The sequence below is a fragment of the Clarias gariepinus genome, chromosome 17 (assembly GCF_024256425.1).
Source record: "Clarias gariepinus isolate MV-2021 ecotype Netherlands chromosome 17, CGAR_prim_01v2, whole genome shotgun sequence".
NCBI classification, from domain to species: domain Eukaryota; kingdom Metazoa; phylum Chordata; class Actinopteri; order Siluriformes; family Clariidae; genus Clarias; species Clarias gariepinus.
Window position 1 is genome coordinate 1,293,709 of NC_071116.1, and position 27,836 is coordinate 1,321,544.

The 27,836-nt window shown below is 40.9% G+C and overlaps 1 protein-coding gene across 1 annotated transcript in view; it reads right to left on the bottom strand.

The window, feature by feature from the left end:
* nlgn2b (neuroligin 2b) overlaps positions 1–27,836 on the bottom strand; it is a 75,057-nt gene that overhangs the window by 13,064 nt on the left and 34,157 nt on the right. Inside the window, exons 3-4 of the mRNA XM_053476111.1 lie at positions 21,269–21,322; positions 6,300–6,449 (exon numbers count right to left, since the gene is read on the bottom strand). Coding sequence (XP_053332086.1) covers positions 6,300–6,449; positions 21,269–21,322 — 204 coding nt within the window. The remainder of the gene's footprint in view (positions 1–6,299; positions 6,450–21,268; positions 21,323–27,836) is intronic.

The following is a 27,836-nucleotide window of genomic DNA, read 5'->3' on the forward strand; positions in this document are numbered from 1 at the left end:
GCTAGGATCTGTTTTTTAATTATCCGAATTGCGACTTTTTTTTTTTATCCAACATCTACCTATCCATCACATGGAACTTTTTATTTAAATTAAACTCCAATTTATTTATTTATCCATCATGCATCCATCCACCCATTCTTTCCATTAATCCATCCATTTATTCATTATAGGACACTTTATTTAAATTATCTGTCCATAACAGAAAAATCTATCATTAATAGGGACCACTTTTCAAAGTTTCCATCTATACAATCCATCCATCCATCCATCCATCCATTCATCAATCTATCCATCTATCCAGTAACCTTTTATCCATCCATCATTCTATCCATCTATCAATCCATCCTATCCATCTATTATACATTCATCCATCCATCCATTTATCCACCAATCCAACAATCTATCCTCCATCCATTCATCTATATACCAATGCATCCATCTCTCCATCCATTTATCCATCAATCTATTCACCAATTTATCTGTCCAGTCAATCATTCACCTATTCATTAATTGATCAATCTTTCTGTCTATCTATTTATAACACCTAGCAACCTTTTGATTAAAACCCTCTTTCTGGATGGATGGATGGGTGGAGAGATAGATTGATGGATAAATGAAAAATGGATAGACTGATGGATGGATAGACTGATTTCTCTTTATCCGTTCATCCGTACTTACATCATTTTATAGGAAGCTGTTTATTTAAACTGTCCATCCATCTATCCAACTATCCATCCATCCATTATTTAACAGGCTCTGTTCATTTATCTGTCTGTATCTACACCTCCGTCCTGCAGAGTTGGAGCTCTTGCTAACTTTAGCGCTGAGCGGAGCGTTCCCGAGCCAAACTCATAAATATTCACCAACTAACCACCACTGCGAGCCTGCATCCTTTGTGTTTTTACTGAGATGAGAGTAAAGATGAAACGAAAGCGAGAAATAAAAGAGAGAGAAAGAGAGAGAGAGAAATGTTAATATCCTTAACATTCTCCTGTAAAAGCGCTATAGCGTAACAATGTCACTAAAACATCTGGTGCAGATTCCTTAAGAAATCAACAAACAGCTGTACTGAGACTGAGACGGCTGTGTGGACTCACGGCAGAATCATACAGAGACATATTCGATTTGGTTTATTTGCAATTCTATCTGCACAAGCATTTGGGATTTGGTTCCCTACTACCATTAAAAGTGCACTATATAGGGCAGAAAATAACATCTTCTGCAGCATGTGATCCATTTGGGACACGAGCCGAGGTATTTGGGATTCATCTACCTACTTCCAATATAACTGCACCACATGGTATTTAATAATTCCTCCTCTATGCTACCTATTACACCACCGCTCAAAAGTTTGGGATCACATTTGGGATAACTGTATCCAACTTATCCAAGGAAACACACACAAAATTAGTCTGAATAGAAAATATAGCAAAAGAACCGGACATGCTGACACCAAAATAATTAGAAATAATGATTTTGATGGAAGGCGGCGTGGTGTTGTAGTGGTTAGCACTGTCGCCTTGCACCTCTACGGTCCGGGTTCGATTCCCGTCTCTGTGCATGGAGTTTGCATGTTTTCCCTGTGCTTAGTGAGTTTCCTCCGGGTACTCCAGTTTCCTCCCACAGTCCAAAGACACGTAGGTTAGGTTGACTGGCGTTCCCAAATTGCCCATAGTGTGTGAATATGTATGTGTGCCCTGTGATAGATTGGCACCCTGTCCAGGGTGTACCCCGCCTCGTGCCCTAAGCCTCCTGGGATAGACTCCAGGTCCCCGCGACCCTGAATACAGGATTAGGTGGTATAGAAGATGAGTGAGTGAGTGATTTTGATGGAAATGATGAATGTGTTTTTCAAACTTTGCCTTCATCAAAAAAAAAAAAACTTTTGCAGCAATTACAGCCTGGCAGGCCATAGGCATTCTGGCGGTTTAACATAATCTAATAAGATTTACCCCATGTTTCCTGGAGCATCTCCCACAAGATGGATTGGCTTGATAGAGTCTTCCTCCGTACTATACGGTCAGGCTCCTCCCACAACAGCTCAATAGGGTTCAGATCCGGACTCTGTACTGCCCGCTCCATTAACATTACATTACAGAATCACGGCTAACTTCAATGGTTTGTAAAATGGGTAAAATTGTTTGTGAATTGCATTAAAATGTGTTTTCTTGGAAAAACAAAGCAATTTGCAAGTGATCCCAAACTTTTAAGCGGTAGTGTACAGTATATTCATAAATACTACAACAGCCTATGTAATGAATTAAATGACCAACAGAGGTTGAATTGGCACAAGACCTTACATTAACTTTTAAAATATGACTTCATGCTGCAACTTAACTTTCCTAATTACCTATAAAATTCTTTCTACAGCCTATCTAGTGTCTATTATGGCCAATACAGGTCGATTTGGGACACAGTCTTAACCGCCATTTATTTATCTTCTACATATACTGCTTGTCCTGTGGGCGGACTGGGTGGGCCGGAGCCTATCCCAGGAGGCATGAGGGGGGATAGGCAATTTGGAAATGGCAATTATCCTAATCAGCATGTATTTGGACTGTGAAAGGAAACCAGAGAAAACCCATCAAGCACAGGGAGAACATAAAAACTCCATGCACACAGACCCTGGGGCGGGAATCGAACCCTCAACCCTGAGGTTACAAGGTGACAGTGCTAACCACTAAGTTACTGTACTGTCGCAGCCTTTACCTTGCCGGGTTCCTTCAACTTTCTAAAGCCTGCCTAGGACACTTTATGACCAGCAAAGGTCCATTTAGGACATAGTCTTAACTTAACTTTTCTAATTCCCTATAAAATACTTTCTACAGCCCACCTAGTGCACTATACAGACAATACCGATTGCTTTGGAACGCAGCCCGTGTCTCAATTGACATTCAGGTACCTACTCTAATAAAACTGTTTCTACACTCTACATAATGAACTACATGACCCATACGGATCTGTTTGGAACGCAGCCTGTGTCTCATTAGTCATTGACCTACCCATACACCCTGCACATTTTCTACAGACTACAGGCTTCTACAGACTGTCTCATACAGCAGTATGTCTATGAACAATATGGATCTCTTTCAGATTTGACTAATTTGGCATCCGGCATCCTACTCACTACGAAATGGTTTGTACACCCTACGTAGTGCACTATATGAGTAATACAGATGCATTTGGAAAGCAGTCTGATTCTCATTCAATGCTAAGCTTCCTAATGCCTGGGAAATGGCTCTGACAGCCTACATAATGCACTATATAAAATACAAATGCATTTGGAACACAGCCAGTTTCACATTTGACATTCAGGTACCCAGTACCTATTGAATGCTTTCCTCACTCTACATGGTGAATGATATTCAGGATGTTCGGGACTCAGACCCGTTGTTTAATTCTAGGCTAAAAACCTATTTATTTAGTCTAGCATTTTTATAAATAGATTAGCCTTAGGTAAAGGAGCAGATCTGGGGGACTCATGGACGTAGAGTATTATGGTGAACTGGTATGTTTAGATGCTGTCTTCCTCACTCTCATTGATCACTCAGGTTTGTTGACGGTGAGGTGATTGTTTGCTTTACATCCCAGTTCCCCCTCATGTCTGTGTTTCCTTCTGGGTCTCCCTTTTAGTTATGATGTCATAGTTAGTCCTGCCGGAGTCTCTGCTTGCACTCTACAGTTAATATACATTCACCTTATACGTTGTTCGACTGTGATTATAGAGAACTGTTATCTCTCCTTCTCCCTGTCTCTCTGTTGAGCTATACATGTGGTTGCTGAGCTACCAGTGATCAAGACCCCTTCTGTCCTCTGGACCTGTCTGACTCGTCCTGGTGTTCCTCTTCTGGTTGGAGATCCCATTGCATGGAGGTGTGGTCTGTCTGGGATGCGTGTGGTGACTGGGGACGGTTCCACTTCACCATGAAGACGGTCCTGTCCTTGGCTGATGCAGACAGCTGTTCTCTGAGGACGCGTTACTGCAGTCACTCGATAGTTCAGGACTGGAGTTTCCTACAGTCTACATGAGCCTCCAATAACCAACTGAACTCCATATGAACTTCTCCACCTCAACTGTTATACTGAACTTCCAGCCTTCTAACACACAGTATGAGTGCAGATCAATCCCTGCTATCCGTTATCACCCTGATGAGGATGGGTTCCCTGTTGAGTCTGGTTCCTCTAAAGGTTCCTTCCTATTGCCATCTCAGGGAGGTTTTTCTCGGCTAGCTCACCAGGAAAAATCTGATAATTGTGATCCATACATACGTCCCCACACATTCCAAACTCTTTTCAATCTTGTAAAGATGCTTTGCGACAATTAACGTTGTTGCTAACCCTAACCCTGATGTCTCCAGAACTGGGGCTAGACCTTCCCATCATTAACTCAGAGCCTTAACACACTGAGCCACCATCGCCCCAGGGTGATGATAAGATCTATTTGGGACAAAACCTGGACCTCTTAATAGAACTTACTCAGTTACCTCCTCCATAGACATTGGCTTCTGCATCATACGAAGTGGACTATATGGCCAACACACATCCATTTGGGATGCGCCCAGAGTCCAATATGCCATTTATCCACCTCATCCCATCACTATGGCTTCTACAGCCTACCTAGTGCACTATAGGAGTAATAAATGTCCTTTCAGGACGCACCCCCTTTCTCCATCCTTCACATGCTGCCTTGGTGATGCGTTCAAGGTCTAAACATAACCAGTCAAACACCTCGAACTTAGTTCTAAATTAGACTTCGTAATCACACGTCTGGAGGCGACATCACAAGTGAGGAACACAAGCGCCTCAAAGCGAACACGCTCGAGAAGAGTGGCGCAGGGGCACAGAATCCTAATTTGGGGACGCTGGTAGCATCCGGAAAAAAAAAAAATTATATAATATATATATATAAAGCAGACAGGTCTCGTGTGGAATTAGGAAGCTAATTAGGGTAATCTGTTTCTGCAAATAGAGCGCGTCTGATAAAGGGATGGAGAATAAGATAGAAAGAAGCGTGAAGAGTAAAAGACAGATGGGAGAGAGTTATAAAGAGGAAAGATGGAGACGGAGGGAGAGTCAGGAGGGAAAAGACAGTGACGTCTTCTGTATGCGAGAAAGAAAAGAACAGAACGCTATATTAACAAACTGTAAATTTAATAAAAGACTCGTTGAGCATCGTTAAATAGAGGAAAAGTCGATTGGCTCAGGTCCAAACTCCTCCCCCAAAACGTACAGATTTAAAAAAGGAAGGGTGGAAAAGGGGGGGGGGGGGTTTAAAAAAAAAGCAGCGACTGAGTGTTATAAATGGAGGGGAGGAGGAAAGATAAAGGAAGAGAGAGAGAGAGAGAGATGCAGAAGGGGAGTGGAATGGAGAAATTAAAATAAAGGGATTAAAAAAGAGGGATAGAAGGACAGAGATTAAACTGGTCAAAGAAAGCACCTCTCTCTTTCTCTCTCTCCCTCTTTCTCTCTCTCTCTCTCTTTCTCTCTCACACACACTCTCGAGTTCATTAATTAGTTAATGAGTAAATTAGTCTGAACAGATGGCCGCACTCACAAATCAACAAGTCTTGGGGGCTGTGCGGATGGAGTGATGGAGTGATGGAGTGATGGAGCGACAGAGGGAAGGAAAGGATGAAAAAAGGAAAGATTTAAAAAACAGAGAAAAATAGAGACGGGTGATGTAATTACAGAAAACCAGCATACAGAATGCACCTAACAAACAGCCGAGGGACGAGCCGAGGGACGAGCCGAGGGACGTCTGTCCATCTTTACACCTCATTAAAAATGTCAGGAGCTATGAATATGCAAATTTAAAATGACCTCCTGTGACCCCAAACAGAACTAATATCACTAACGTTAGCTGAACCCTGGCTAGTCTTGACGCCAACCGATAGCTGAGGTTTGTCTCTCTAGAAGATCAGCTGCTTTTTTGTTTGTTTTTGTTTGTTTTACTGAAACAAATCGTCACGTATCGTTCTGTAACCTCAGCCTATTGGATTGGTGGAGATTATTTGGTGACATCACAAAATAAGACAATGTCTAGCCCCGCCCCTGAGTTTATAGCTTTATACAATTGGGGGGTGGGGGGTGAGATGGGACCATTTTGCATCATGATCATCTCTTTGTATGATTTTAGAGCTTCACTGCAGAACATAAAAAAATCCCATGGTCTATTTTTAGCCCGTGTCTCTCCTGCCATTTTTCTCTCTTTGTCTGTATGTCTGCTTGACGCTCTCTCTCTCTCTCTCTCTCTCTCTTACATTTTGTTTGTTTGTCGGTCACGGCGGTATCAAACTTACCCAGAACCCCGAGTCTGTAGTTCATGGTGACGACGATGACGTTGCCGTAGGCGGCGAGAACGCTGGCGTCGAACATGCTCCCTGCTCCCTCCATATACGAACCGCCGTGGATGAACAACATGACTGCCTTCTTCCGCCGATCTCGGATATCTGTTAACATACACACACACAAACACACACACACACACACATAGAAATAATTTTTGTTATAACAGCAGCTTTACATCTGACTGTTACAAAGCGCTGACACTGGAGACTCCCTCCATCACAGATAGAACAGAATAAAACAGAAAGTAAAAGATGGAGGATCCAAAAACTTAATCTACAGCTCCATCATGTTTTTTTTTTCCTGTCTCACACCCTGTGTTTTCACACTTATTTTAGATGTAAAAAAAAAAAAAAGTGACTGGAAAATGATGACACCAAAGTGCGGAGTGGAAAATAAGACGGTAATGTGTGAGGAGACGCGCGGCCCCGGGGTTTTATTTAGGGCTGCGCAGACAGTAATTTTCTGCTTGTTTACAATTTTCTTCATAAGTAAGTGGACAGCTTGACACAACAGGGTGATGTGTGTGTGTGTGTGTGTGTGTGTGTGCACCTTTTCTCAATCAATTACTTGAGTTCCTTTCAGGAATGTCCCTGAATTTTTCTTCCAACACATTTCACGATTTATTTCCTGACTCTTTATCAGCCCTTAAAGCACATGGAGTGACTTCGGATGGAACTTTACAGCACAAATGAGCCTGCAGCAATGTTCTATGTGTTTGTGTCGGTGTGGTCATTACACAATGCTGTTTTTGTTTTTTCCCACACAAAATATGACAAACACCAAAACAGCTGAGCAATTTCAATCAATCTATCTGTTCTCTATTAGTGATGTCTCTCCCGTCACTATTACATGGATGATCTAATGATAATGATCCATCTTACATCACCAGTAAATTCTACTCGGTATTTATTCTGAACTATATGCCCGAGGTGTTTTCATGTGGACTGCTCTGGTCTGTCTTTCTTACACGAGCTCATACAAAGGAATCACAGCACTCGCGGTTACTTAATCAGTAATGACTGACGACTTTATCTTTGCTTTATTAGTAAAGTCTCTCCTTTATTTTTTTTCTATTAGTAATGCCTGTCTCTTTTATCTCGTCTTGATTAGTAATGTCCTTCTTTAAAGAAATGGCTTTCTTTTATTTCAGCTCTATTAGTAAAACCTCTCTCTTTTATCTGGACTCTATTAGTAATGCCTTTCTCTTAGTATTATAATGCATTAGTAATGTATCCTGTCTCTAATCACAACACCCAGGTCTCTGTTAGTGATGCCTGTCACTTATATCTTGTCTCTAATAGTAATGCCTGTCTCATTTATTTTGATTTATAGGTAATGTATCTCTTTTATCTTGTCTCTATTAGTAATGCCTGTTTCTTTTATCCCGTCTTTATAGGTAATAAGTCTATTTTATCTCGTCTCTATTAGTAATGCATGTCTCTTTTATTTGACTTCACAGGTAATGTATCCCTTTTATCTTGTGTCTATTAGAAATGCCTGTCTCTTATATCTTGTCTCTATTTGTAATTTGTCTTTATAGGTAATGTATTGCTTTTATCTCGGCTCTATTAGTACTGCCTGTTCCTTTTATCTCGTCTCAATTAACAACTCTTTTTATTTTCTCTTTATTAGTGATACCTGTCTCTTATATCTTGCTTTATTTGTAATAACTGTGTCTTATATCTCGTCTCTATTAGTAATGTCTGTCTCTTTTATATTGTCTCTCTTAGTAATGCCTGTCCCTTTTATCTCGTCTTTATCCGTAAAGCTTGTCTCTAATTGTAATGGGTGCCTCTTTTATCTCGTCTCTATTTATACTGCCTGTCTTTTTAACTTGTCTCTTAGTAATATTTGTCCCTTTTATCTTGTCTCAATTAGTAACTTAATAACTTTTGACAATTAGTCAATTAGTAACTTTTTTATCTCCTCTCTATGAATAATGCCCGTCTCATGTATTTTGTCTCTACTATTAATGCCTTACGTCAATATCATGTCTCTATTAGAAAATATCTTTTCTCTATTTGTACTATCTGGCTCTTTTATCTTATTTCTATATATAATATATACTTTTATTTTGTGTCTATTAGTAGTGCCTAACTCTTTTACCTTTATAGGTAATGTATCTCTATTATCTTGGCACTATTAGTACTGCCTGTTCCTTTTATCTCATCTCAATTAAAACCTCTTTTAATTTTCTCTCTATTAGTAATAACTGTATCTAATATCTTCTCTATTAGTAATGCCTGTCTCTTTTATATTGTATCTCTTACAGTAGTAATGCCTGTCTTGTCTCTATTTTTAATGTTTTTAATTTAACATTTATCTTTTCTCTATTACTAACACGTCTTTTATCTCATCTGTATTATTAATGACTGTCCCGTTTATTTCATCTCAATTAGTAACACCTCTCTTTGATCTTGTTTCTATTTGTAATTTCTGTCTTTTTTATCTTGTCTCTATTAGTAATGCCTTGCTCCAATATCTCGTCTCTATTAGTAAATTATCTTATCTTGTCTCTACTTGTACTGTCTGTCTCTTTTATCCTGTCTCTAATAGAAATGCCTGTCTCTTTTATCTCATCTCTATTAGTAATGCCTGTCCGTTTTATCTTGTCTCTATAAGTAGTGCTTGTGTCTTTTAACTTGTCTCTCTTTTATCTTTTCGCTATTAGTAATGCTTGTCTCTTTTATTATGTCTCTATTAGTAATGTCTCTCTTTTACCTTTTCCTGTCTCTTATTTTTTGTTTTATTAATAATGTCTCTGGTTTATTTAGTCTTTATTAGTAATGCCTGTCTCTTTTATCTTGTTGTTATAGGTAATGTATTTATTTTATCTTGTCTCTCTTAGTAATGCCTGTCTCTTTTATCTTTTCTCTGTTTATACTGCATGTGTCTCTCATACCTTGTCTCTGTTAGTAATCCCTGTCTCATATCTTGTCTCCATTAGTAATGTCTCTATCTTGTCTCTATTAGTAATGCCTGTCTCTCATAACTTGTCTCTATTAGTAATGACTGTTTGTTGACACGTTACAATCCACCATGCTCCTTAAGATCACAAAACTTTGGATTTCTGGTAGTTCCCAGAATATCAAAGTCCACAAAAGTCGGCAGAGCGTTTTCATATTTAGCTCCTAAGCTTTGGAATAGCCTTCCTGATAATGTTCGGGGCTCAGATAACGTCTCCCAGATCAGAAATGGATTTAAGACACATCTCTTTAGCCTGGCATACACATAATTCATCTCATAACCTCGTACTCCAGTACATCTAAATGCACACTCTCATATAGTCCTGCTAATGTAATAAGCGGCAGCTACACCTATTCTTTCCCACCTCTTCTTTATTTTTCCACCCATCCCGAGGCACCTGAAGATTGTGCCAGGTCCAGTAGGCAGAGGCCAACCCTGCGAGGAGCCTGAGGCCTCCAGAGAAGGACCAGCTCCAGCTGGATTCTGCTTCATGACGGTTTGGATCTACACACGCTTCTCCCGAGCTCCCAGTGACCCAGATCCACTCTGCCCTCTGCACCTGTCTGACTCATCCTGGTGCTGAACTGGACTCCATGTTAACTTAAACATCATCTCTTATGTCTCTTCCAGCCGCCTAACACACAGAATGTCAGCATAAAATTCCTGCTACCTTTTCTCACCCAAATGAGGATGGGTTCCCTGGTGAGTCTGGTTCCTCTCAAGATTTCTTGCTGTTGCCATCTCAGGGAGTTCCCACTGTCGCCGTCACCCTCGGCTCGTTCATCGAGAGGACAATCTGATCATTATGATCTCAACACATTTTTCTTGCTCATACACATTTACATAAGTTTCTTACAAGGTTTGTGAAGCTGCTTTGTGACCATTGTTAAACGCTATATACATAAAATTGAATTGACTCTCATATGTATCTTGTGTCCGTTAGTAATGCCTGTCTCTCACACCTTGTCTCTATTAGTAATGCCTGTCTCTTTTATCTTGTCTTTATTAATAATGTCTCTTTTTTATCTAGTTTCTATCAATTTATTTGTGCTACTACACGATCTAATGATAATCTTTTTTTCAAACCGTTGGAAAAAATCTACTCAGTATTTATTCACAGCACTCAGGTTACTTAATCATCGTGTGTCTATTAGTAATGCCTGTCCCTTATACACTGCCTGGGCAGAAAAAAGGTCGCCACCTGAATTCAATTAAGCAATTAGCTAAGAGCCTTCCATTGGATGATTACTGCAGGGATTAATACGATTCAGCTGCAACAAGTAATTTAATCCTAAGTGATGGAGTTCGTACCTTCTCATATCTTAAACAACCTCGTCAGAAGACATATCCTGTGGCTGTGGCAAAGATGTTACTCTGTTTCAGACGGGTCAAATTGCTGTTTTGTCATCAAGCAAAGAAAACAACTACGGAGATTGCTGGAACTATAAAATAAAGGTTAAGAACTATAAAATGCATTATTAAAAAACGGAAGAATAGTGGTGAAGCATCAAATTTAAGGAAGAAACGTAGTCGAAATACATTTTTAAGATGATAATAATGATGATATCACTTGAATGCTAAGTGAAATCAAATTGTAAAAAAATAAAAAAATGAAAAAACGCCAGTAGAACTCACGGCTATGTTTAATAGTGAAAGTAGGAGCATTTACGCGAAGAGAACTTAAGGGATTGGGACTAAACAGCTGCGAAGCCTAAAGAAAACCAGTTATCAGTGAAGCTTATCAGAAAAAAGGCTCCAGTTTGCTAAGTACCATAAAGACTGGACTTTGGAGTGATGGAAAAAGGTCATGTGACCTGATGAGTCCAGACTGATCCTATTCCAGAGTGATGGGCGTGTCAGGGTGAGAAGGGAAGGACATGAAGCGATGCTCCCATCATGCATAGTGTCCACTGTACAAGCCTCTGGAGACAGTGTTATGATCTGGGGTTGATCAGTTACTCAGGTCTAGACTCAGTAACATTATGGGGCAATAAAACGAAGTCAGCTGATACTGAATGACCAAGTTACCACATCTGTGGAGTTTTCTTTCCCCGATGGCACGGCCATGTCCCAAGATGTTGATGCCAGGTTTTATTTGGGATCAAGTGGTTCAGGGAACATGAGAGATCATTTTCACACATGGGTTGGACACCAAAGAGTCCAGACCTTAACCCCATCTTTGTGATGTGCTGGAGAAGACTTCACGCAACGGTCCGACTCTCAGGTCATCAATACAAGATCTTGAAGAGAAATAAAAATACTAAAAGATATAAATAATTTGTCACATTTATCTTACAACACAGTGAACTGACTTTGTCGCATATCCCAGTTAGAAAGCTGGGGTTAGAGCCAGGATACAGCGCCCCTGGAGCACCTAGGGTTAAGGGCCTTGCTCAAGAGCTCAACAATGGCAACTTGGCAGTGCTGGGGCTTAAATTAATGCGACTCTGGACATAATTAAACACTGTGCATAAGCTTATCGAAACGATGCTACGGCCGAAATGAAAGCAAAAGGCGGGCCAATGATCTCTCATTTTCTGTTACTGTATCTTCACTCTGTTAATAATGTCTGTCTCCGTGTACTGTTGCTGATTGTCCCCTTTATCCTCACTCTACTTACAAGGTCTGTCCTGTTTATCCTCCATCTACCGGTAATGTCTGTCTCTTTTGTCCTCACTCTGTAGGAGATATTTGTCCCTTTAGTGTCTTTTTGTCTCTGAAACATTGGTTTACTCCTACTTTCAGTGTTTCCCCTACTGTGTTGCATTAATGCAGCCTCTTTCTCTCTCTGCAGTGTGTGTGTGTGTGTGTGTGTGTGTGTGTGCGCGTGAGAGAGAGAGAGAGAGAGAGAGAGAGAGAGAGAGAGAGAGACGGCCAGTTAGCCAATGCATCTGCTCTGTGCAGGATCTGTGGATAATTCATACGAACAGCAGACCAACTGGAAACAAAACTAACAGCCACGGCATCTGTTTATCCAGACGAGCGCGCGAGAGAGAGAGTGAGACAGGGGGAGTCAGAGACAGGGGGTGAAAAACAGAAAATGAGAGAGAGAGAGAGAGAGAGAGTGCGAGCATGACAAAATGAGACACAATGAGATTGAGACAGAAAACTAAATTCAGAGAGAAAGATGGAGAATAAACACGAGAGAAAATTGGGACAGGGAAGAGAATGAGACAGGTAAGAGACATGGGAAAGGAGTGAATTAGAAACAGACATGAAGAGACGAAGACAGAAATAGAGACAGATAAAAGAGCAAAAGACGAAATTTGGGAGAAACAGGAAATGGCATTGAAAAGAGGAAAAGTTACAAAAACCAAGGTCTTTTCATGGACAGGCACACACACACACACACACACACACACACACACACACACGCAGCTGTGATTGCCCGGTCGCTATGGAAACTGCCTCTCTGTCTAATAGAGGCTCCATTCCACAGCACTGACTCACTCAGGCCTGTTGCCACGGAAACGAATTCTACGCACGTCTCTGCACGCCCGCCTGCATCAACACCTGAACACACACACACACACACACACACACACACACACACACAGACTTACATACAAATACAGGTTTAAAACCTCTAGCTATCTCTGCACCTTTTTTCTCTACATACATGTCTCTCTCTCTCTCTCTCTCTCTTTGTCTCTGTCTCTCTCTTTCATATTCTGTATTTTTCAGTTTCTTTCTATCTTTCTCATACTCTCTCTCATTTTATCTTTCTGTCCATCTCTCTCTCTCTCTGTCTCTCTCTCACTCATATTCTGTCCATCTCTCTCTCCAGTGAGTTCAATTGCCCGCTGATTTCCCAGAGGAATTGTAAACATGTTCAATTATCCCAGTATTAGCATAGCGTGTCCCTTCCAACACTCACACACACACACACACACACACACACACACACACACCTTGAATATCACTATAATATGTGTGAATGTTCTCATGTTCAGTTACGGTGGCGCTTGAACCCTGTCTCTGTGTAAAAGCTTACGACGCTAACGACTCTAACAATGCTAACAGCGCTAACAGCATAATACGAGTGTGTGAGCGCTACTGTCACACACACTGCGTTTCGATCCTCATTTCTCGAGGGTCAGACATTTTCACTTCGTGGTTCTGAGGAATGAAGGAAGCTAATTTCCGTGCAGCTAATTTTTAGCTAGCTCTTTAGTGACGTAGCGGGTTTCTTTGCATTCAGCTCGCCTTCTGACTCTGTTGAATGACGGAGTTACATTTACATTTAGGCATTTGGCCGACGCTCTGATCCAGAGCGACTTACAACAAGCGCTTTGAAGTTTGTGTCATTGGACAGATACTTACACTGGGTTATTATAGCACTATCAACACTAGCTATGTTTAGCTCATAGAGATAAATAGCTACACGCCGCGTCAGCTTGTCTGTGCTTAGCATGTTAGCATGTACGGATATACATCCGGATGTACAGATGGTTACGAGTCAGTTAGCCAGTTAGCTGATTAGCTAGAGGACAATCAGTGTATCTGAAATGTTAGTCTTTACATTTAACAGCTATAATTTAGCTAACAGACTCCAGCGAGAGCTGGCTAGTCAGCTCCAGCTAGCTTTGTTTATTGTGTTTTATTTATGAACTTTACAGTCATGACTTCTTTATTTCTTCATCTGTCTCAGTCTCTCGTTCTTTCTCTTTACACTTTGTGTCCCTGTCTCTCCTCGTCTCTTTCTGTCTCTCCTTCTATTTTTGTCTATCTCACTTTCAGTGTCTATCTGTTTTTCGTTTTGTCTCCCCCACTCTGTTTCTGTATGTCTTTAAATCTGTCTGTTTCTTTCTCTCTATGTCCCCCTCCCTCTCATGATGTCTCTCTTACTTTCTGTCTCCCTCTATCTGTCTCTCTCCTTGTATTTCTGTCCATTTCCTTCATTCTGTCTCTATGGTATTCCTATACCCCTCCTCTCTCTCTCTCTCTCTCTCTCTCTCTCTCTGTCCATTTTGTTTTTTCTTTCTCCTCCTTTCTCTCATCCCGAGACATAAGTACAGCTGAATTCACCAGATGCGTCTCAGTGATCTCAAACACACACGCACACGCATTGAGCAGCCTGTTTTTTGTGTTGCCTAGAAACAAAACAGTACAAAAACGATCAATAAAGGTACCAAATTAGCACCTGTGAAACACACACACACACACACACACACACACACACACACACCGTGGTGTGAAAACATAGGCCCTATATTAAGTATTAAGTGGCACCTTTTACTTTAACTGTTTAAAATCCAGAACCAAGTATCTGATGTCGGAGTGTGTGTGTGTGTGTGTGTGTGTGTGTGTGTGTGTGTGTGTGTGTGTGTGTGTGTGTGTGTGTAGTGCAGTGCAGTGCACCCCTTTGTGCACCCAGCATCGATGCAGACTCTGCAGGCTTCTCTGACCTGAACCTCCTTGTGATTATTAATGAGGACCAAATCACAAAAACCAGTCTGTTTAGAATCGAGTACGAGGGAGAACCGGCTTCATCCTTAGGGATCTACGGGGTTCCTTAGGTGGTCTTTAAGGGGTTCTTTGGGGAACCCAGGGGAAACCATTTTTATTTCTCTAAACCTGTACCTAGAAAAGAAATGATAGAAGAATGAAATGAGAGAAGGTTTAAAGTTGGACCGTTTTAAGAGAATATATTTAAGTAAGAACAATTTGAGAGCCAAATGAGAGAACTCCGTTTTTGCAGTTGTATTTTAAATAAAGCCAGAATTACTGCAAACTGTTTAAGAATATTTTGTGCGTGTTTTCTCTGAGTCAAAAGGGTGTCAATAACACAAATGCCAAAATATTTCGTCAAAACTGTTTGGGTTGGATCAGTGTGAATTTTGTATGATTTTTCAAAACGCTATAAATCCACCTCCCACAGGTTCCTTCTCACATTGGATACATCAGCCTACACTTGTGTTTGTGGTTGTTTAAGCATGCAGTTTAGTACCAATAATTTATTGGTTAGTTTTAGTAAAAAAAAATATAACAAACCTACTCATGACTCTGATTCTGGGAGAAAAGTGTTGAGTTTTGCACTCTCTCTCTCTCTTACCCACTCTCACTCATTCTCTATTGCACTTATGATGTGTAACCTGGGGGGACTTGGGACACAACCTGTCAGTTGCAGGGTACAACCTGGACGGGGTTCCGGTCCATCAAACACACACAAAAGTCACACAGTCACTCACACACTACAGGCAATTTAAGAACACTAATTAGTCTAATTTGCATGCCTTTGGACTGTGGGAGGAAACCGGAGTACTCAGAGGAAACCCACCAAGAATGAGGAGAACATGCAAACTCTTCGCATGCAGACCCCAGGTGGGAATCGAACCCCCATTTAAAAAATGTAGTAAGTTTTCTCAGTACAACGCAGCCATAATCAGTCTGCCTGCTCCAAATCTAGGACACACTGGCCTCCCAGGAACTCCTTTCACGGCTCCTTTCACGGTTCCAAATAGAAATGTCTTGGAGCGAGGTCGGGACTGTACTGGGGGCGTGGCAATAACTCCTAGCTGAGTTCCTGCAATGTGCAAGTGGAGTTGGTGAATGTTTGTGTGTCCAGTTTCCTACAGACAGATTTGTCTCTTCCACAATTCGGTATCATCGATTTTAAAGGATCAGGCGTTCCACTCGCTTAATGTTCGCGGGAACGACTGCAGTGAGCCTCGAGCCACCCTGGCCAGCATCGATATTCACAGACATATGACCTTCTATTAAACTTCTGTAAATACGGCTAAGAGTCTCATCACCGTACTGTACTAGAAGTCTTCCGTAAATGTCAATCACTTTTACACATTTATTCACCAGAAATGTCATCACAAGTCCCAGTTTCACTTGAATACCAGTTGAATACCAGTCTGTTTTTTTGTTAAGTATATTACCTGGTGGTTAAACTGGTGGCATAATGTCCTGTTTCACAGAATGTATTGTGGACATTAAGTGACGCATAACTGTTATTTATTTCTGCCTGGGTGAACATCTTTTTCTTGGCCCAATCATTCTCCAGAAACCCTTTGAACACATTTAAATCACTCATGTTAGATCTTAGTTGCATTTGAAGTAGCTTTACTTAACTCAAAGAAGCAATGCGATTGGCTCATCACAGCTCATCAGCTTTTGCCCAGCTATGTGTTGAGCTTCAATCAACATGTGGAGGTTTAAAGCTTCTTAAATAAGGTTATATATAAGATTAAATAAAGTTATATACCAACATTTAAAATAAACATTCTGTTTTAGACACTTTTGTTTGTCAGAGAACAATATTTGCCCAAATAAGTAAAAGTCCAGTCCACGTTATGTTGTCAAACTGTTCATATAAAGACTTAAAAGTCCAAATAACCTTTATAAAGGTCATAAATAAACCCCTAATTAGTTAATTAGTGGACAGAAACCATGGGGGTCAAAGTAGAAGGAATCTGAGGAAAGCTTAAGAAAGCTAAAGAAACAATGATGGAAAGCTAAGATCTCTTAACTATCTAAAGAACCTTAGAGGAACTCTATTTTCTCAAAGTATACCTATGAATAGGAATGACAGAGATGGTTTAGAAAAGAACCAATTTAGGAAGCTAAGGGCCTTCAGAAGAGCTATCCAAAAACCAAGAACTTGCTTTCTTACTTTCTGGAAGTGCACTTGTAGCTAGGAATGATGGGTTGGGTTCAAATAAGAAATCTGTTAGGAGAGTAAGAACTTTTAAGTATCCAAAGCACTCTAGAGAAACTCTTTTTAAGAATCATAAATAGCTTTCAAATTAGAATCAATTTAGGAAGCAAACTATCAAAAAAACCTGTAAAGAATTTTTTTTTTTCATGTCCTGGTGGCAAAACAAATCAGGAACTTGTTCAGGAACTGGGTCATGCTTAGGACAGTTTCACAGCTCTCTTGTTCAGAAGGTTCTCAGGTCCATTTAGAGTGAACCTGGAGACCATTTTAACTTGGTTTAACCTTGGACCCTGGTTTTGTGGATGCTGTGAAAGCGTGGTGTGTTGTTCAACAGGACCAGTGAAGGTCAGAAATTTATCGAGCCTGACTCACAGGAACATCTGCAGGTACACAAGCTTAGGAGAGAGATTAGCCTCTGATTACAGAGAGCAGAGAAGAAGGTACAAATGCAAGTGTGAGCATTTTATCATACAGTAGTTGGAGCTTGAGTTTTAGTAAAATAAGTACATTACTTCGACGGTCCCTTTACATCACAGATGGAGTAGTATAATTAATAATCAAATAAGCAGCCGTTAATAATAAGCCACAATAACATTAATATCATGATAAATTTCAATAAGATATTCTAACATAATTTTAGAACTAGGAGTTTTGAAGAATACCTAAATTTATTGCGTATCGTACACTGTATGTCTGCAACAAGTAATTTAATACTACCTGATGCAAAACACATTATTAAATAAAATCTAATCGTAAAAAAAACCAAAAAAACATCAGGACTCACAGCTGTGAAAGTAAGAGCATTTCCACACACACACAATGGAACTACTACTGTACTACTGTAACTAACTTGTTAGATAAAAATAAAAAGGCTTCAGTTTGTTAGGGAGCGTAAAGATTGGACTTCGGAGCGATGGAAAAAGGTCATGTGACCTGATGAGTCCAGATCGAGTCTATTCCAGAGTGATGGGCGTGTCAGGGTGAGAAGGGAAGGACATGAAGCGATACTCCCATCATGCATAGTGTCCACTGTACAAGCCTCTGGAGACAGTGTTATGATCTGGGGTTGATCAGTTACTCAGGTCTAGACTCAGCAGCCTATGGAGCCTATGGAGTTTTACTCCCTTGATGGCACAGCCATATTCATTGGGCTTAAACTGTAAAAGAGAGCTACAGGGAGCCATAATTTGACTCATCCACCACAGAATCCAGACATTAAGCCAATCGAGAATCTCTGGGACGTGCTGGAGAAAGCTTTACGCAGCGTCCCGACTCTCCCATCATCACTACAGGATCTTTAAAAGAAATTAATGCGACTCTGGGTGAAAATGCATAAGCTCATAGAAACGACGCCACGACCGTAATCAAAGCCAAAGTCAGGCCAATAAAGTATTAGAGTGTGCCACCTTTTTATTTTCCTGAGCAGTGTATCTACACTTTATATTTGAGTATGTTTATTACAACTAAAATGAAAGAACAAATATCCCATGGGTACTGGTGCCTCCGATGGTGAAGGTTTCACTATAGGTATCAGAGTCTGAAAATAAAAAGTATCATGTCATCTCTAATAAAGTTGTACAAATGACTTGTACAGTAAAACCTTGGATTGCGAGTAACGCAGTTTGCGAACGTTCCGCAAGATGGGCAAAGATTTTTAATAAGTTTTGACTTGGAAAACAAACAAGTCTTGGTTTACGACTACCGAGTATCATGTATCACGCAAGTGCTTCTTGTTTTGATGCCGAGCGTCACGTGATCACAACTGAGCCAAGGTTTTTTCTATCTCTTGCGCTGCAGAATTGTGGGTAATCGTCTCCCCTGCTGGGTCTTAGTGTGCGTCTCTTACCGGTAAATCAACATCCATGCACACGTGTACTGTTTATTATAACACTCTGACCACGTGTGTGTTTAAAACATATTTAATTTTGTGTCTGTATGTGTGTGTGTACAGCGCGAATGTAAAGCAAAAGCAAGTCTCATTAGAGAGGTTAAAGATCCATTTTCTCTCTCTGCTTAAGGCTCAGCCTGCTCTGTGTGTCTGTCATCATCACACACACACACCCCTCCTACTTTCGTCTTCACAGAACCAGACACACACACACACACACACACTTTTTTTTCTCTGCTCTACACAGAAACACTGCTCTGTCGCAATTCTTTTCAAAGGTAAAGTGCAGATTAATAAGTTTTATTTTTACTTTACAGCAGTGATTCCGTTACTGTGTCGCTCAATCAAGTGTCATTACAGAGATTTTTTCCATTGTGTGTGTAAAAAGAGTGGAGGAAGCTTTAGATTTACACTAGGGATGCACCGAAATAAAAATTCTGGGCCGAAAACGAAACCGAAATTTTTGGATGCACTTGGCCGAAAACCGATACCGAAACCGAAAATGGCTTCATTAAAAAACATGTTTAAAATATTTTCTTTTTGTTTGTATTAAAAAAACTACAAATTAATTAAGCAATCAAACTTTTATTGATAATAAATAACAGTAATAAGGCTGTTTAACAATAACAAAACTAAATAAAATTTCTTTCTGTAACAAAATTGTGCAAAAAAAATGCTAGCTGCTTTTTTACTTCAATTTTAAATCACTGTACCAAACAACAGTGCACAAACAGAAGAAAAATAAATAAATCCAACCTCTTACTGTAAACAACATAACTATACACACTAAATTGGTCTGCTTTTAATTTAAGCAAAAGAAGCAGGTTTATCTTTATGAACAAAAGTTTTTCAGTTTTCTGGCTGAAGACACCTCTTCTCATGAAGAACATACTGCACTGAATAAAATCACGCGGCTCAATGTGGTGTATTAGCCTACGAAATCCGATGTCCTCCACGACTGAAAACGGCTGGTCATCTAAAGCAATGAATTCCATTACTTTCTCTGTTATGTCACGTGCTTTAGCACGTGACCCCCTCTTGAAACTTTTGCAGAGCAAATGTTGCATATTGCAACTTTGCTGTCCTCATCTGAAACTTTGAAGTGCTTCCAAACCGCCGACATACTCCGTGTTTGATGCGTAATGACAGCGCGAACGAGACGGGAGGATGGGAGAGGCGTGGCGACAATTTCGGCTTTTATTTTCGCCGCTTTCTTACGTTTCGGCCGAAACCGATAATGCTATTTCGGCCAAAAATTTTCGGCGGCCGAAATTTCGGTGCATCCCTAATTTACACACATACACACACATACACAGCGCCTGTGCGCACAAATGGAAACACTTATCTGTCTGCATTTATTTTAACTTTTTTTAAAGGTAACGTGCAGGTTAATTTGTTTTATTTTTACTTAATATTTTGTGTTAATAATTTTGATGCATTTATTTTTTTATTTAAGTTTCCATTATTTTTTATAGGAAAATTCAATTTGGTTTACGAGTGTTTTGGAATACGAGCCTGCTTCCGGAAACAAATTATGCTTGTAATTCAAGGTTCCATCTTATTTACTTTTTATTTAAATGCAACATACATACAGTACCTGTACCAGATTTGTTTGCAGACCTGTATATTGTGATATGTATGTGTGTCATAGAAATGTCACGGTAAATGTAGCAAATGTAGCGCGATTTAATATTTTGCCTTTATATTGGTAAGTCAAGCAGGAGCATGATTGATAGATCAATAGATAGACTTTATTTTCACTGCATAGTACAGTATATATATTTTTGTGATTGTCTTTGTAGATTTAATTCTCGGGAAAATGTAGTGAGGAATGAACTGAACACTGCGCATGGAGCTCCGTATCCCGATTTCCTTTTCCACTTTGGAGTTTGTACTGAGGTTTATAAGGTGTTGTATGTACCACAAATTCTTTCATAATGTCTAACATAAAGCTTTAATTAATTACTTTTTCTTTCAAAGCCTGTGAATTTTGTTTCATCATAAACCTCCCTTTATCGCAATTTTCAAATGTGATAATTTTCTGCCTTATTTTTTTGCTTCATATTCACACTGCACTCGAGCCACACTCGTTCTCCGTCTCTTCTCTTCATCTGTCTTTCCATCGCTCGGAGACAATTGGATTAGCCAGATGTGTCTCTATTTAAACCTCAGCAATTACAGAGCACAGCAATGTGTGTTTGTGTGTGTGTGTGTGTGTGTGTGTATATGTGTGTGTGCACACGCATCTCATATATACAGTGCAAAATCTCAGCTCAGGCTGTGACAATCAAGAGAACAGATGTATTTACACCCCCCAAAAAGAGTGTGTGCGTGTGTGTGCTTGTATGTGTGTGTGTTTGTGAAAAAGTTGACCAAAAAAAGACATGCATGAAAAATACCTTCGTCCCTCGGCCTGTTCGTCGCCGACTCGTCAGGTTTTTTAGTGAGAGGACCTGAGAGAAAAAAAAAAAAAAAAAACACCACACACACACAGGGGGAAAGAAGAGAAAAGAGAAAATTCAAAAAGAGTCTCAATGAGTCTCATAAAAAAAAACAAGAAAAAACAGACAAGAAAAACAAGAAACGACAAAAATCTTTTAAAAAAAAGGACAAAAAGACTCAAACAACAATAAAAAAATCAGACAAACTAACAGTGCAGCATCACTCACTCACACACACACACACACACACACTCATACACACACACAGAGCAAAAGCATCAAAAAGGCCCAACCAAGGGTGCCAATACTTTTTATCGTAGTGAAAACTGAGATGGTGTCATGCAACGTCTTGTTAAAAAAGAAACTCGTTAATAAGGCACAGTGTAATGACTTTAAACCCACACAGGATTACGCAAAGCTCCGCCCTCGTGTCCCGGCTCGGTTCTCTCAGTACCCTCACCTGTACAGTGTGATGCACTGGGGGACCACCTGCATTCTCTCAGTACCCTCACCTGTACAGTGTGATGCACTGGGGGACCACCTGCATTCTCTCAGTACCCTCACCTGTACAGTGTGATGCACTGGGGGACCACCTGCATTCTCTCAGTACCCTCACCTGTACAGTGTGATGCACTGGGGGACCACCTGCATTTGTATTCTGAACTTAATGTTTTCTTCTTTCATGCCCAGAAACATCGGAAGGTTCCTAGACGTAGAAATGTAGATTATCCTTCAATCTACCTGCGAATTACGACTGATCACCTGCGAGGCCACACCCACCCACCAGCGCTGCAGAATCACACAGCAGCGTGAAGAACAGCAGCTTACAGATGGCTAGAACACTAAACGCATTATCTGTTCGTTCTGAATCACGCAGCCGTATTCGATTACGTCCTGGCAGGAAGAGGAACCTGATTGAGCGTGGGCACAGGAAATACCCAGACTTGTTTCAGAAAAAAATAAAACATCAGGTATGGTGTGTATCAGTATCCGAGTGTGTATCAGTCGTCTCTATGTCAGCGCTAAGTGCTTCGGCTATTAGCAAGAACTATCGGTGTAACCTGTGTGCGCCAGTGTGTGTGTGTTGCTGTAAAGCAGTAAGATAGGGATCCGCTTCATTATTTACCCTGTTTACCTGTCAGCAAGGAACACACACACACACACACACACACCTCTACTGACCACATATGGTTCATCACTGTCTGGGCTGAGAGGATGGACCGTGTAACACACACACACACACACACACACACACACACACACACACACACACACACATGCTATAGTCCTACCACTAGTTTACAGCCAGTTGCTATGGTTTCACCCTGCTAACATGATGTCCTTACAAGCTAGCTGAAGGATATGAAAAAGCACCCATCATAACATGGATCTAATAGCTCACATGTAGCTTTAGTATTTCGTAAACCCTAAAAAATAGATATATACCTTTAATTGAGGTGATCCACGTCAACATAGAAAATCTCAAATTCCTTTTCAGGTTTAGCCCAGGTTTAGGGCCAGGTTTAGGGCCAGGGGTAGCTCAGTGGTTAAGGCATTGGACTACGGTTCGGAAGATCCCAGGTTCAAACCCCACAACCACCAAGTTACCACTGTTGGGCCCTTGAGCAAGGCCCTTAACCCTCAAATGTAAGTCGCTCTGGATAAGAGTGTCTGCGAAATGCCTAAATGTAAATGTTTAAATGGAGTTCCTGATCTCCTACTGAGATGCTCAGGAAGTATGGGACCAAAGATGTCACAGTGTGGCCTCGCACCTGCAGGGTCTCCGGGTACTCCAGTTACTTCCCGTTCACCTCAGGTACCTCTTCTTTTCTCCCATATTTCAAAGACATGCAGTTTAAACTAAATGCTTCCAAACTGCCACTCCATAGTGGCAAGACTCCGAACAAGGGCACTACTTGGTGTGTGGAACAAGGGATTGTACACACCTATAGCGCACTAGATCTCTATTTAACACTATTTGGCATGCAACCCCGGAATAGTTTTTTTATTTTGCCTCCAACAGTTTGCTGAGGTGATACTCGGGACTGTCCACCACCTCTGTGGTTTATACTCCGCACTTTTTGCCTACATAGTACCCACAGGAATTTAAAACTACTTTCACCCCTGCTCTCAAGGACTTCTGAATTTGGTGTACCAGAAAATCTCCTTCCAGGGTACAATCACCTATCAGAGGGTGTTACATCAGGAGCAGACATCTTGTTTTGTTACTTCCAGGAAATAAATGACAGACCTAGGGGTTCTTATTACCACTGTATTAATAATAATAATAATAATAATAATAATAATAATTCTTACATTCTCTTTATTGCTGCTGGTCTCTAAAAGCTACCAAACAAATTTCATTATATCACTACAATGTCAATAAAGTCCCTTTATTTTTATCTTTTAATCCAGTGGTCCCCAACCCTGATCCTGGAGGACCCCCATGTTCTGCACATATTAGTGTTTTCCCTGCTTCCAGCACTCCTGATATAAATCATCAGCTAATTAACAGCCTTTTACTGAATAGAAGTGGTTGATAGAACACCGAATGTGCAGGGCAGAGCTCCTCCAGGACTAGGGCTGGGAACCCCATTAGTTCACCACTTTGCTCAGCTGCTGTTGCTACCTCTGTAAACATGTTACACCCTGAGGAATGGTACCTTTCAGGGTACTGTCACTTGTAGCGATGGTAATCCAAGATATGTAACACTTAAAAGACCTTTGAGATGGAATACATACAATAAGCACTGAGTTTTCAATCTTCATGTCTGAAAGGAATTTTCATATGGTTCAGACCACCAAAGAGGTTCCTCGAATAGAACATAGTTCCTTGTTGCAAAGGTAGTACTTTAGTAAATGAGTGACAGACTGGATAAGAGTTTTCTATTCCCTTTAATAGTTTTGAACCGAAACATTAACTGGATGTAGGTACACTTAAATACTGTTTATACTCAGACCAAAAAGCTCTTTTTACTGCAGAACCACTTGTCAATGGTGTGGTACTGGTGTTTGCACTTCTACTCTTCTGGTTTCTTGGGGTTGGCTCTTTTGTTTAGTATAGTTCTTGGGGTTGGCTCTTTTGTTTAGTATAGTTCTTGGGGTTGGCTCTTTTGTTTAGTATAGTTGTCGTGACCACATGTTAAGGGGACCTCACTCAGTCTCTTAATCATTTCCTATATTGCTTATCCTGTACAGTGTGGAGAGAGGCCTAGAACCTATCCCAAAGGACTCAGGGCACCACGTGTTGTACCCCATGGAGACGTGCCAATCCAATCCATCGCAGGGCATAAGTACACACATACTTATGCACTCACTCACACACTACAAATGCCAATCAACCTAACCTGCTTGTCTTTGGACTGTAAGAGGTACCAGGAAGAAACCCACCAAGCATAAAGAGAACATTTAAACCACATGTGTGTAGACCTGGCTTAGTGGTTAGTAGTGGTTCCTGTCTCTGTGTACATGGAGCTTGCATGTTCTCCCCGTCCTTGGGGGGTTTCCTCCAGGTACTCTGGTTTCCTCCCACAGTCCAAAGACATGCAGATTAGGCTGTTTGATGTTCCCAAATTGCCCATAGTAAGAATGAGTGTGTGAGTGAGTGTATGTGTGTGTGTGTGTGTCCTGCAATGGATTGGCACCCTGTCTCGGGTGTACCCTGCCTCGTGCCCTAGGTCTCCTGTTATAGGCTCCAGACCCACAATAAGGTGTAGACGATGAATGAGTGAGTGAGTGAGCATGTAGACTCAAGGCAGGAATTGAACCCACAACCCTGGGGTTTTGGAGCCACACCACTAGGCCACTGTGCCGCCTTAAAGAGGATAAAACTAGCTTTTTGAACATTAAGATGGATCTCCAAATAAAAAAACATGAGAAAAAAGAAAAAAATTTGACAATTCCCATATTGTGATGTCATATAGGAAGAGTCCCTCCGCCGGCTTGTTGTTCATCTCTGTTATGCTTGTTGTGTGCCCCTGACATGGCACATTGAGAAGAGCAATAAAATAAAGGAGAACAATGCCTCATCCAAAGGGTATTTTAGCTGGGGCACTAACACACACACACACACACACACACACACAAAGTGGGGGAGCTCTAACACCTGTATTGACTTGCTAAAGGAATATTAAAATATGGGACCTTTAAGTATCATTTATACTTTCAGCACCTTTCATGAATGCAAGCTCTTATTAAAGTGATGGAATCCGCAAGACTAGAAGATGAAAGAGATGACTATACCTTTTCAGACTTCCGAACTGATGGATTGATTACACTGTCCAGACATGGTAACCAGTCTCGGAACGACAGGCACCAAAAAGGCATTTTTACAGGGTCCTACACTTAAGAATACATCATGAACAAATTACGAGACTTTAAGGACCCCTGTTGTACCTTTTAAACATGTTTCTGTCAACGGAACACAAATAAGTTTGTACAGTACCTTTTTAAACTGTGCGCCAGCTATCTTTAGTTGCGAGCATAAGGTACAGCATATGTGTTTGCTTACACACACATACGCACACACACACACACACACACACACTGCTCTCTGTCACTGCCTTGTTTAATTGGAGCCACAGTGGTCGAACAACGCTCACAAACTCTCTTGGGTCTGGCAGTCCACCACACAAACACATGCAAGACTTCTAATAGGAAAACCTCACACACGGGGACATAGATACATATATATATATATATATATATATATATATATATATATATATATACACACACACACGGATAAACACACACAAACTTTCCCAGCAGCACTTAAAGAGCAGCAAGCGATCAATGCCGGGCCAATTCAACGTCTCAAAACACCTCTTCTGGGAAACGTCTCAGGGAGAGACGGCTAGACGCTATTACAATGTACGTATATGAGTGTGAGTGTGTATGTGTGAAAGATAGATGGATAGGTATAGATTAAGCTCTGACCACATCAGCACTTTAGCAGTGTGTTTGAGTGCACTTTAATTGCTTTAAATGGAGTTCTCCATCAGTGTGTGCCAGTGTGTGTGAGCATGTATTTATTACTCTGTGGGGACATTTGGATGGTCTCTGAGAAAAAAAAAAAAAAACATATAAGATACTGTGTTTGCATTAGAGCAAAGCTTTCAGCATACACCGTTCAGCCATAAAATTAAAACCACTAAGACGAGATGTGAATAACATCGATCATCTCATTACAGTGGCACCAGTCAGAGGGTGGGGTATAGCAGGCAGCAAGCAAACAGTCAGTTTACAAAGTTGATGTGTAAGAAGCTGAAAAAACGCGGGGAGGCGTAAGAATTCGAGCGACTCTGACACAGGATAAATTGTATCTCCAAAACAGCAGGTCCGGTGGGATATTTCCAGTCTGCAGTGGTTATACCCCTATCTCACCTACGCGGTTTGACTCACGTTGAGATGCGGAGTTAGGCACCGTGAGACGGCGCGATTGCCCGCTGACGTTCCGCTGGCGTTCCGCGAAGTTCTGTAAGGACCGGAAACTTCTGCGAGGACTGGCAAAAAAAGTAAACATGTTTAACTTTTCGCACGGAAAGATGGAAACGTACTCACAGCGCCAAAACCTCGCGGTGAATCATGATAAACCGTACTTATGGCCACCACGCGAAACCGGGTAGGTGAGATAGTAGGGGTATTAGTACTGTACCTATCAAAAGTGCTTCAAGGAAGGACAACTGGTGAACCTGAGACAGGGTCATGGGCAATCAAGGTTCACTGATGTGTATGAAAAGTGAAGGCTGGCTTGTGTAGTCCGATCCAATACAAGAGCTGCTGTGGCACAAACTGCTGAAAAAGTGAAGGCTGGCTCTGATAGAAAGGAGTCAGAACACATAGTGTATCTCAGTTTGTTGTGTATAGAGCTGCGTAGCTGCAAACTGCTCAGGGTGCCCATGCTCTGAGCAATATTCTGCCGGGAAACTTCAGGTCCTTGGACACTTCCCACCTGCCTAATCATTGTTGTTCACCAAGTTACACCCCTTCACGGAAATGGTGTTCCCTGATGACAGTGGCCTCTTTCAACAGGAGAATGTGGCCTGACACACTTCAGGAATGATTTGAGGAACATGACAAAGAAATTGAGGTGTGAAATCCCTCAATGAGAAAATGTTTCTCCTTTTTGATGAACTGATATTTTCTCCAAAGATGCAACCCAACCAGAAGCATTTTAATATTCCTGGGAACTGTTCTTAATGGTCCCAAGGTTATGATCCATTAAGCCAGCAAAAAACATATCTTAGAACACCTTCTACTGTCTCAACTAAAACACACTCATTAAACTTCAGTAGGCACTTAATTCTGGTCAAGGTCATGGTGGACATAAAGTGAAGTTTATCCTGGGAATACTCAGAGTTAGCTGGAAACTAGTGCTTGGAAGGCTAGTTCACTGCACTGCACAACACACTCATTCCTATACTAATCCACTTCTAAGGGTAATTTAAACAGACTTGTACACAAACATTTTTTTTGGAGCATGGGAGGCTGCTGAAGAACCTGGAGGAAACCCATGTAGGCACAT